Genomic DNA, 12,426 nt, shown 5'->3' on the forward strand with positions numbered 1-12,426 from the left:
TTTTTTAAGACAGAGTCTCACTCTGTCACCCAGGCTGAGTGCAGTGGCACGATCTTGGCTCACTGCACCCTCCACCTCTTGGGTTCAGCTGATTCTCCTGCCTCGGCCTCCTGAGTAGCTGGCATTACAGGCGTCTACCACCACACCTGGCTAATGTTTGTATTTTTAGTAGAGACAAGTTTTCACCATATTGGCCAGGCTGGTCTCAAACTCTTGACCTCAAGTAATCAGCCTGCCTCAGCCTCCCAAAGTGCTGGAATTACAGACATGAGCCACTGCACCCAGCATTGGATGGAATTTTGAGGAAGATGATGCTTGACTTGGACTTCCTTCTTTAGGCTGTGAATGCTCATTTAATTAATGATTTTTAAAGCTGTACATAATAGTAGGTTGTCATGACAAAAAGAGAAAATGACAAAAAATAAAAAAGCTATGTAATAGGTTTCTCTTAATTTTCCTTATTGAAAGATTATACTCGTGGAAGATTGGAAGGGGAAGACAGGTGCTCAATCAGATAGCCATGAGGTAGAGCATTTTAGTAGTAATTTGAGTAAAAAACAATAAAAGCTTGAAGTAAGAACAGTATCACAGGAAGGGCAGCTTACTTAGACTTAACTGTCAGAGGTGGATGATACTGGAGAAGTAATAATTTAGGATTGACTGGCTGTTTACAAAAATAATTATAGAGTGAAAATCAAAGAAACACCACTTTTTAACGACTAGGATTCCTATAATAAAAAAGATAATAACAAGTGTCAATGAGGAAGCAGAGAAATTAGAACTCTCATGCACTACTGGCAGGAAGGTAAAATGGTGCGGATGTTGGAAGAGAGTCTGGCAGTTCCTCAAAAGGTTAAGCATAGTTACCATGACCCAGCAGTCCCAGTCCTAGGCACCTAGCCAAGAAAAGTGAAAACACATGTCCAGAAAAAACTTGAACATGAGTGTTCACAGCAGCATTTATTACTCATAGCTGCCAAAAAGTGGAAACAACCCAAGTGTCTATCAGTTGATAAATAGAAGAACAAAATGTGGATCCACAGAACAGAATATTATTTTGCAATAAAAAGAAATGAATTATATGATACTGTTTTCTTAAGGAAAGTAGGAAATGAAGTAGTGGTACATGCTACCACATAGACGAACTTGGAAAGATTATACTACGAGAACCAAGTCAGAAGGTAAAGGTGACATAGTGTATGATTCCCTTTGTATGAAACGTCAAGAATAGGCAAATCCATAGAGACCGGAAGTAGGTTAGTGGTTCCCTGCTGCTGGAGGGGAGGTGGGTGATTGAGAAATGGTTGCTAACTGGTACCTGGGTTTCACTGTAGGGTGAAAAAAAATTCTAAAATCGATTGTGGTATTGCCGTACAACTCTTATAGACATACTAGACCATTAAATTGTGCTCTTCAAATAGGTAAATTGTACAGTAGGTGAATTATAGAGATGTTATAAAATTATTATAGGGGAAATAGTTTTGTGTGACCTTACATATATTCAGTTTTTCTTGAGGTATACTTGCTGCATCCAGTTAGATAATTAGATAAAACTAGTTCAGAGTTGAGCAATGAGCTTGAGGGCCTTGGAAGTTACTGTGTCAAGACGATAGAAAACATGATAATGAATGAGCTCATTTATCTAGGGAGAATATAATTAATGTTGGAGATTAGAATTACATCAAAAGTCAGATTGAGGAAGATGAAAATGGAAAGTGACTAAGTGAATGGCTCAAGAACCAGGGAAAAACAAGAGTACCACAGATGCCAGGGGAGGAAAATGTATCCAGCAAAGTGTTGTCACAGTATGAGTTGTCTTGGTCCAGACGGGTGACTTCAGGTAGATAAAGGTACCCAGGAAAATAAATATGTTTTCCAGACCACTCGTGACACAGTTGTGGTGAGTATATAGAGAAGATAAGGGTAAATCAGGTTTTCAGAACTTTAGATGCATGGCCTCAAGAAAAAGGAGCTAGCTAGAAGTGTATGTACTGTTTAGGTAGCTTAGCTTTTGTGGGTTTTTTGTTTTTTGTTTTTGTTGTTGTTGTTGTTTTTTAAAGAGTCTTACTCTATTGCCCAGGCTGCAGTGCAGTGGCTCACTGCAACAACCTCTGCCTCCCAGGTTCAAGCAATTCAGCTGCCTCAGCCTCCCAAGAAGCACCTGCCACCATGCCTGGCTAATTTTTGTATTTTTAGTAGAGATGGGGGTTTTACCATGTTGGCCAGGCTGGTTTCGATCTCCTGACCTCAGGTGATCCGCCTGCCTCAGCCTCCAGAGTAGTGGAATTACAGGCATGAGCCACCACGCCCAACTCAGGTAGCTTAGTTTTAAGATAAAAACTAAACTGTGTTTTGAGTAGCTGGTGTTGAGACTATAGGCTAGCTATTTCCAGGGAAAATGATAGAATTTTCTTCATGCTAAACAGCAAAGTGGAAGAAAACACTAAAAGCAATACAAAGTTACAAATGATTTTTAAGTAGTGAATAGCACTTATTTGGTGTAAGGAACAAAAACGTTATATTTTCAAAAGTAATAAACACTGAAAGACTGAACAAACAGGACCAAAGAGAAATGGCAGCTGCATGCAATATCATATTCTTCAGTGGGTCCTGTGTCAGAAAAATAAAACCATCTCTAATGAACATTGAAATGAAAGAAAAAAGTAAAAGGCAGAAATTAAATGGGGAAAACTAAAAAATATTTTGGCAAGAGAAAAGTTAACGTTAAGTATGTAACTGGCTAACGGATAAGAACAGGCATTTCACAAAAGAGGAAAGACGTACAGGTTATATCCATGGAAAGTTGTCACCCCAAAAGCATTTAGAAAAGTGAAGTAAATCAGATGTCATGTATGAAATTTAAACAGTATCAATAAAGAAAAGTGTTCATCCTGAGGAAGCAATGCAATGGTCATCTCAGATTGCTGACAGCAGTATAAATTGATACAATCCTTTAAAACATAATTTGGTAATAGTTATTAAACCTAAAAATCTTCTCTTTCTAAAATAAACTGTTTAAAATTATATGAGAAGGTTAAAAATACAAAGATCCTTGGATTAGTGATAACTTAAGTTTTTTAAAAGGAAAATGAATCTTATATTGCCGTGAGTAGAATTCTGTACACACACTTAATAGCATGTTTTTAAAGAAAAATGACTTGGAAAAAATCCTTATTATACAACAAGTACAGAAAACATTGTAAAAATAGTAATACTCTGAAATTTTTATGCTAAACTTTGTAGTGTTACAAGTTTTGATGTTATTCTTGTCCTGATTCTATTTCAGTTAATAGATTTTACTAGCAGATAGGGGTGGGTTGGGAAGAGGAACCTTAATTATAGAAAAACTCATACATAAAGCATTGAAGGCATGGGCCTCGTCTGTCATATGTTCACTGCTGTACTTCTCTGTCAGATGTGTGCCTGGCATGCAGTAGGCATTGAAAAAGTATTTGATGGCTGGTCGCCTGTAATCCCAGAACTTTGGGAGGCTGACGTGGGAGGATCCCGAGAGTTCGAGACCACCCTTGACAACATAGTAAGACTAAATCTCTACCGAAAAAAAAAATTTAGCCAGGAATGGTGCCATGTGCCTGTGGTCCCAGCTACTTGGGAGGCTGAGGTGGGAGGATTGCTAGAGCCCAGGAGTTTGAGACCAGCCTGGGCAACATAGTGCGACCTCCATCTCTATGGAAAAAAAAAGGTTAGCCAGGCATCATGCCATGCGCCCATGGTCCCAGCTACTCGGGGGGCTTAGGTAGGAGGATCACTTGAGCCTGGGAGGTCAAGGCTGCACAGAGCTATGATCATACCACTACACTCCAGCTTGGGTGACAAAATGAGACCCTGTCTCAAAAACCAAAGCAACAACAATAAAAAACCACCAAAAAATAAGTATTTGTAGAATTAAGAGAGCAGTGATATTGATTGGTATGTACAAATTTTGATTCTGATTACCCAGAGTTTGTAACAGGATAAATATTGATGTTACGAAATGAAAAATAAGATTTAGAATTATATTTATTCACAAATTTGTTAGACTATGTAGAATAAGTTAGGAATGAAATATACATAAATATTGTCACTATTTAAATTTCTTTCAAAAATTTCCTCCTCAAAGTATGCTTTAAAAAACATTACAGTGGATAAATGTTACCATAAAAGATTAGTTTCACAATAGGGATTATTTATATAATGTATAAATCAAATTGTGGATTAGGACTTTTTTTTTTTTTTTTAAAGACAGAGTCTCACTCTGTCACCTAGGCTAGAGTGCAACGGCACGATTTTTACTCGATGCAACCTCTGCCTCCCGGGTTCAAGCGATTCTTCTGCCCCAGCCTCCCGAGTAGCTGGGACTGCAGGTGTGGACCGCCACACCCGGCTAATTTTTGTATTTTTAGTAGAGACAGAGTTTCACTGTATTGGCCAGGCTGTTGTCGAACTCCTGACCTAGTTATCCGCCCTCCTCGGCCTCCCAAAGTGCTGGGATTACAGGCGTGAGCCACCCTGCACGACCTTTTAATTTTTAATCGATAAGTAATATTTTACTTTTTGCTGAACCACTTAAATAGTTGTGTCAGCACGCGTCTCCTAAAAATAAGGATATTTTCTTATTAAATGTATTTATAGAAAGGAGGCCCCATGAGTGTCATATATGTTGTTGATTTTTCATTGGCAGTATGGCATGTTAGTTTTGTGAATTGAATATGCTTCTTTCTCAGAAAATACAATTTTGCCTTTATATGATTGTAAAAATACATTTCTTAGGAAAGTCTCTGGGCCTTTGACTATCACTAATTTAAGTCTGTAAGTTAGTGGGAAACTAGGAAACCATTACCTAGAAACTCAGTTGCTGGTACTTTCTGCAGATGAAGAACTGATTCAGTAGTTGCCATTTATTCATTTATTATGTCGTACTTATGACGCGAATGTTGAGTACCATCCATCTATATAATAGATATTTTAATGTTTTTCACATAAACGAAAAAGATAGCTTACATTCCTATTGGGTTTGTCAGATGGATCCTATGTATTTGGTAAAATCTATACTATAGTCTTCCTAAAAAGCCAACACATTCCATTTTTAGACATGAACTTCTGTATATATGTCGTGTTTTATAAAGATACTCTGTGAATCAGGATCACATTTGTAATTGATATTTTATGATAGCCAAATTAGCAATATATGAAACAACCCTCTTCTTTAATTTTACAGTTGATAAAAACGGCGATGTGTGCATTTCTATTCTTCATGAGCCTGGGGAAGATAAGTATGGCTATGAAAAGCCAGAAGAACGCTGGCTCCCTATCCACACTGTGGAAACCATCATGATTAGTGTCATTTCTATGCTGGCAGACCCTAATGGAGACTCACCTGCTAATGTTGATGCTGCGGTAAGGTGGCCACATGTCTTCCCTTCTCTTCACTTTCCCTTTTAATAAAAGTTGAACTATGGTTAGTATGTATGTAAGTATGCATGTATATGTGCATACGTGTGTGTGTGTGTGTGTGTACGTGTGTGTGTGTGTGTGTGTATCTCTTTCTGTAGTTATTTTTGACAAATATAAATAAATATATTTATCTACTTATTTTTTTTAGATAAGATCTTTCTCTGTCACCTAGGCTGGAGTGCAGTGGCACAATCATAGGTCACTGCAGCCTCAAACTCCTGGGCCCAAGTGGTCCTCCAGCCTTGGCCTCCCAAATTGTTTGGATTACAGGCATGAGCCACCATGCCTGGCAAAATTTAGTGCATATTTATTGTATACAATATGTTGTTTCGAAATATGCGTATGTTGTGAAAGCTAATTTGAGCTAATTGACATATACATTACCTCACATAGTTAACCAATTTTGTTGTGAAAACACTTAAATTCTCCTCTCAGTACTTTTGTAGAATACTGTACGTTGTTACTAAGGTGTAAACTGTGACACCAAATTTAAAATTGGGGGTGGAATGGGCAGAGCCTACGTAGTTTTTAATGCAATCAAAATTAGCTATCAGGTTAAAATGACTTGTCGTAACTATGAAATTTTTTTGTAAGCCTCATGGTAACCACAGAGCAAAATCCTACAGTAGTTAACACAAAGATAAAAAGTAAGAAATTGAGTAATACCAGTAGAGAAAATCACTTATTATTCATGAAGGAAGACAGCAAGAGAGGAAGAAAGAGCAAAAGGATCTATACAAAACAACCAGAAAACAATAAAATGGCAGTAGTAAGTTTCTATTTCTATTTCTGTTTATAATTTTTCTGAATCTTTATGGAAGTTGCAGACATAGTTAAGCTTTGCTTTTAAATACTTAAGCCTGCGTCTTTTTTAAAAAAAAAAAAAAGATGGAGTTTCGCTCTTGTTACCCAGGCTGGATTGCAATGGCGCGATCTTGGCTCACTGCAACCTCCGCCTCCTGGGTTCAGGCAATTCTCCTGCCTCAGCCTCCTGAGTAGCTGGGATTACAGGCATGCGCCACCATGCCCAGCTAATTTTTTGTAGTTTTAGTAGAGACGGGGTTTCACCATGTTGACCAGGATGGTCTCCATCTCTTGACCTCGTGATCCACCCGCCTCGGCCTCCCAAAGTGCTGGGATTACACGCATGAGCCACCGCGCCGGCCCAAGCCTGCATCTTTTAAAAATGACAATCTTACATAAGTATAATAGTATCGTAAGCTGGGTGTGGTAGCTCATGCTTGTAATCCCAACACTTTGGGAGGCCTAGGAGGGAGGATTGCTTCAGGCCAGGAGTTCAAGACCAGTCTGGGAAACACAGCAAGACCTCGTCTCTACCAACAATTAAAAAAAAAAAAAAAAATTAGTTAGGCATGGTGCTGTGTTCCTGTATTCCCAGCTGCTTTGGAGGCTGAGGCGGAATGATGGCTTGAGCCCAGGAGTTGGAGTCTACAGTGCACTGTTGTCACACCCCTGTGGTCCAGCCTGGGCGACAGAGCAAGACCTGGACTCTAAAAACCTGTTGTCATACCTGAGACGATTTAATGCCTAGTCTCTATTAAAGTTCATATTATTATCCCCAAGTTTTCAGTTTTTCAGTTTCACATGTATAGAAAAAAATGTGTTAAATGAACACCACTATACCTTTCACCTAGATTCACCAATTGTAGAAATTTTGCAATTTTTCTAAACAGTTTGAGAGTAGTTTATAGATATAACCCTTCACCCCAGAATGTTTCAGCATCTGTTCCCTAAGAACGAGCCTATCTTTCCATGTACACATAGTGCAAGCCTGTCATTGATGTAGTACTGTTATTGTTTACACATATGCAATCTATGTTCACATTGGCTTGGATCGTCCACTACTCTTTAAGCTGCCACACCCCAATCCAGTATCTTTTTTTTTTTTTTTCCTTTTTAAATCCAGAGGCTAGCCTAGGAACATCCGTTACATTGATATTCAAACTTCATTAGGCTCCTTTAGAATAGTTCCTAGTTCCTTAGCCATCTCTCCTTCTTTGAAAAGCCTTTTGTTCTTATTCTTAGAACCTTTGTTAGTATTATATACCAAAGCCAGGGTATAAAATTTACCCTTTTTCTTAGGTTAATAACAACTTGGGTGGAATTTTACACATAGACTAAGACACTATGGAGAACTCCCTCTGAAAGCTATGACTGAAATTCGTAATAAAGTTGAACTAAAAATTGGCAGAAAACTATTAACTTTCTATTTAATCAAGTATTTGTCTCAACAATGTAAGAGATGATAAGGGAGAAGGGGTGATAGCCACATTAAAAGAAATCCTAGGGAATCATTCTGAGAGAGAACTGATGAATGTTTATTTAGTTCGTGATCAGCTGTCAGCAATTTTAATGAGATCAGAGCTGACAAGTTGCCCTTTCATTTTATTTTATTTTATTTATTTGTTTGTTTGTTTGACAGAGTCTTACTCTGTCGTCCAGACTGGAGTGCAGTGGCATGACCTGGCCTCCCTGCAACCAAAACCTCCACCTCCTGGGTCAAGTGATTCTCCTGCCTCAGCCTCCCAAGTAGCTGGGATTACAGACGTGCGCAGCACGCCCAGCAATTGTGTGTGTGTGTTTTCAGTAGAGATGGGGCTTCACCATGTTGGCCAGGCTGGCCTCGAACTCCTGACTTTGCTTCCCACGGTGCTGGGATTACAGGCATGAGCCACCATGCCTGGCCCTTTTATCTTAAAGAAGAGTAAATTAATAGCTATTAATCAAAACCATAAATATACAAACATTATTTATTAACCCTTCAAAATAGCTGAATCCTAAAAAAGCCAAATGTACTGCCAAAATAAAGTCATTCTCTTGATGCTAAACATTTCTCTGAGTGCAGAAATAGGCCTTAATATAAAGTTGAAATATGCAAACATGAGTTCTAGTCCAAACACCACAAATTGTGCAAAATCTATTCCATTTTTTTTTTCTTGAAACCCACTGATTCTTCCTTCTGACTTAGTTTTCTCATATAAAAACCAAAAACCATGACTTATAAACAGCTTACCATTCTTTTTTTGTTTGTTTGAGACAGAGTCTCATTCTGTCACTGAGGCTGGAGTGCAATGGCACAATCTCGGCTCACTGCAACCTCCACCTCCCGAGTTCAAGTGATTCTCATGCCTCAGCGTCCCTAGTAGCTGGGATTACAGGCGTATGCCATCACACCTGGCTAATTTTTGTATTTTTAATAGAGACAGGGTTTTGCCATGTTGGCCAGGCTGGTCTTGAACTCCTGAACTCAGGTAATCCACCTGCCTCAGCTTCCCAAAGTGCTGGGATTACAGGCTTGAGCCACCGCGCCAGCCCAGTTTACCGTTCTTACTTGCTTTTTCCTCTTGAATACTACACCTTTGATCATATTTTCACAGTTTGTTTTTCTGACCTCCCAATCAGTAGTACCTATTCCAGGAAACTCCTATTTTTCTTAGCCATCTCTCTCGGGTCCCTTTATTCTTTGGCTCCGACTTTATCAGCCTGCTGCTTAGCTGCCTTACTCGGATTTCCCATTCACTGTTTTCTCAATTGAATCTTTTGTTTCGTGGATCCCCCTTCTTCTTTCTCTTCTTGGTTGATTTCCTCCTTCATCTAGAGCAATGTCTTAGGGTATGTGGCAATTACATCCTGAGTCTGTTCATGATTTAAGGTGCTTTTATTCTTCCCTTATGCTTGATTGATACTTTGTTTCTAATATTATAGGGATAAAATCAAATTTACGTGGAACTTGTATTTTACCATTTATTCTTGCTGATGCAAAAATTGATGCTGGGCTAATTCTTTTCTATCTTTAGGTGACTTGTTCTTTTTTCCTTTTTTTTTCCTTGTTATCTTTAGATTCTTTGCTTTATTGTTGGTCCTCAGAAATTTCACAGAGTTGCGGGAACTCTTTTTACTTTGCCATCTCTGTACTTGATGTATACCCTTTAAGTTTAAAGACTATCAGCCCTGGGAAATTTTCCTTTTAAATTATTTTGAGGCTGGGTACGATGGCTCACGTCTGTAATCCCAGCACTTTGGGAGGCCAAGGCAGGTGAGTTACTTGAGGCTAGGAGTTCCAGACTAGCCTGGGCGACATGATGAAACCCCATCTACAAAAAATACAAAGTAAGCTGTGTGTGGTAATGTGCACAGGTAGTCCTAAGTACTCCAGAGGCTGAGGTGGGAGGATTGATTGCAGGCCCTAGGAGTTCGAGCCTCCAGTGAGCTATGATCACCACTGCGCTTTACCCCAGGCAACAGAGTAAGACCCTATCTCATAAAATACCAAAAAAAAAAAAAAAAAAAAAAAACACAAAGAGATAAAAAAAAAAAAAAAAAAAAAAAAAAGAAAAGAGAGTCTGGGAAGGGTGTGTTTATGATATTGATGTCTCTCAAAGCTATATGTTTATGTGGATGACGAAGCAGATACTAAACTGAAGGTTAGGATAAGGGTTGGAGGAAGAGGTTATCATTTCAATTACAAAGTGAACAAGTAATTGTTTTTGACACCAATACCTGCACTAGCAGTTTTTCGTTTTTGTTTTTGTTTTTTTTTGGAGATGGAATCTTGCTCTGTTGCCCAGGTTGGAATCCAGTAGCACAATCTTGGCTCACTGCAACCTCTGCCTTCTGAGTTCAAGCGATTTTCCTGCCTCAGCCTCCTAACAGGGATTACAGGTGTGCACCACCATGGCTGGGTAATTTTTTATGTTTTTAGTAGAGACAGGGCTTCACCATGTCAGCTAGGCTGGGTCTTGAACTCCTGACCTAGATGACCTATCTGCCTCGGCCTCCCAAAGTGCTGGGATTACAGGTGTGAGTCACCGCTCCCAGCCTAGCAATTCTAATTACAGTATTCTTCAGTATATTTATGTAAAGTTTGTATATTATCATTATTTCGGGAAAGTGTTAAACTTTTGGATATAGGTGGGGGAAAATGTTGAGTATACAGATTTTCTTTCTTTCTCTCTTTTCCTTTTCTTTTCTTTTTTTTTTTTTTTCTTTTTTTTTCTTTCTGTGAGATGGAGTCTTGCTTTGTCGCTCAGGCTGGAGTGCAGTGGCTTGATCTAGGCTCTGCAACCTACGCCTCCTGGGTTCTAGCTATTCTCCAGCCTCAGCCTTCCAAGTAGCTGGAACTATAGGCATGTGCCACCCTGCCCGGCAAATTTTTGTAGTTTTAGTAGAGACAGGGTTTCATCATGTTTGTCAGTTAACGTTGATCTCCTGATGTCGTGATCCACCTGCCTCGGCCTCCCAAAGTCCTGGGATTATAGGAGTGAGCCACTGTGCCCAGCTGAGTGTGCAGACTTTCAATTAATTTCTAATTTCAGTGCACACCCGCCCCCCCCCACTTTGTTTTTTTGAGAGGTGGCGTCTTGCTCTGTTGCCCAGGCTGGAGTGCAGTGGCACAATACTGGCTCACTGCAACTTCTGCCTCTCATTGAAGTGATTCCCCTGGCTCAGCTACCCAAGTAGCTGATTACAGGTGTGCGCCCCCACGTCCAGCTAATTTTTGTATCCTTTTGTAGAGATGGTGATTAACCATGTTGGCCAGGCTGGTCTCGAATTTCTGACCTCAGGTGATCTGAGGTCCCACCTCGGCCTCCCAAAGTGCTAGAATTACAGACAGGAGCCACTGCACCTGGCCTCAGCCCCACTTTTTATTCAGGCTTGTCTCAGAGTTGCCATTTCCAAATTTTAGCTTCTTTAGACCTCCGTTTAATAGATCCTTTTCCTGCTTTGTCTCCCCTCTCCCCCAACTCTTCTTCTCTCTCTTGCTCTCTCTCCTTCCACCCCATTCCCTCTTCCCCACCCACCCCGCCACTGTTCTGTTCCATTTTCACATGCCTGGCAGTGATAAGTGATAATTGTCACGTTTTTTAAATCTCAGTATGATGCATCCCACCTATCTACTTTATGTTGCAGCCACTTTTATGTTTATTTTCTGGTTGTTTCCAACAGGGAGAGTTGGTAATCTTTCAGATAATCCTTCAGATTACCAACTGAATATTGTTTTGTTGTGTTTTGGTTTTGAGACAAGAGTCTCGCTGTGGTGCAATCTCAGCTCACCGCACTCTCCACCTCCCTGGTTTAAGCAGTTCTCTCCTGCCTCAGCCTCCTGAGTAGCTGGGATTACAGGCGTGCGCCACTACGCCCGACTAATGTTCGTACTTTTAGTCTCACCATGTTCATCAAGCTGGCCTCAAACTCCTGACCTCATGATCTGCCCACCTTGGCCTCCCAAAGTGCTGGTATTACAGGCGTGAGCCACTGCACCTGGCCTGAATGTCTTATTTGTATATTTTATATTTCTTTTTCAGTGTAATACAAAAGTGTAAATGTTCTTTTGTGACCTTTTTTAAAGATAATTTTTAATGTAGAGGTTTGCATACTAGATTTCTGCCTGTGTTTCCTGACAATGTCTTCCAAAAGTGTATCTGTTTTCTACCTTATCAACTCTACAACATTTTTGAAGTGTACAAATCACCAAGGGATTACATTCCAAATTAAATATTTGAGATTATAAAGAGGAGTTTGCATGAAATCATTTGATACTGCTTTTTTAATTACAGAAAGAATGGAGGGAAGATAGAAATGGAGAATTTAAAAGAAAAGTTGCCCGCTGTGTAAGAAAAAGCCAAGAGACTGCTTTTGAGTGACATTTATTTAGCAGCTAGTAACTTCACTTATTTCAGGGTAAGTTTTTTCAAACATCATACTTTTGGTTTTTTGTAAGTATCATATTAGTTTTTGGAAATTGTGTGATTTGGGTATTTGAATTATATTTTTTCATTGACTTCATTTTTAATAGCTATCCTTGCTTCCTGATTTGCATTTCCAGTAGTCTGCTCGTTCTCAAAACTACTGTATAATCTGCCGGCTTTTCTCCTGAGATACCCAGCTGTTTTTCACTAGATACTCTGCATTCATATGTTTATTATGCTGGTGGTCTGTTATTTTCACTGA

General features: G+C 39.4%; 1 protein-coding gene across 1 annotated transcript in view; it reads left to right on the plus strand.

Annotated features, from left to right (window-relative positions):
• The window catches only part of UBE2G1 (ubiquitin conjugating enzyme E2 G1), a 100,951-nt gene that overhangs the window by 77,382 nt on the left and 11,143 nt on the right, over positions 1–12,426 (plus strand). Inside the window, exons 4-5 of the mRNA XM_017512180.2 lie at positions 5,219–5,397; positions 12,033–12,156. Of these exons, the coding sequence (XP_017367669.1) occupies positions 5,219–5,397; positions 12,033–12,119 (266 nt within the window). The 3' untranslated portion in view covers positions 12,120–12,156. The remainder of the gene's footprint in view (positions 1–5,218; positions 5,398–12,032; positions 12,157–12,426) is intronic.

This window comes from Cebus imitator, unplaced genomic scaffold, assembly GCF_001604975.1.
Source record: "Cebus imitator isolate Cc_AM_T3 unplaced genomic scaffold, Cebus_imitator-1.0 Scaffold464, whole genome shotgun sequence".
Taxonomy (NCBI): domain Eukaryota; kingdom Metazoa; phylum Chordata; class Mammalia; order Primates; family Cebidae; genus Cebus; species Cebus imitator.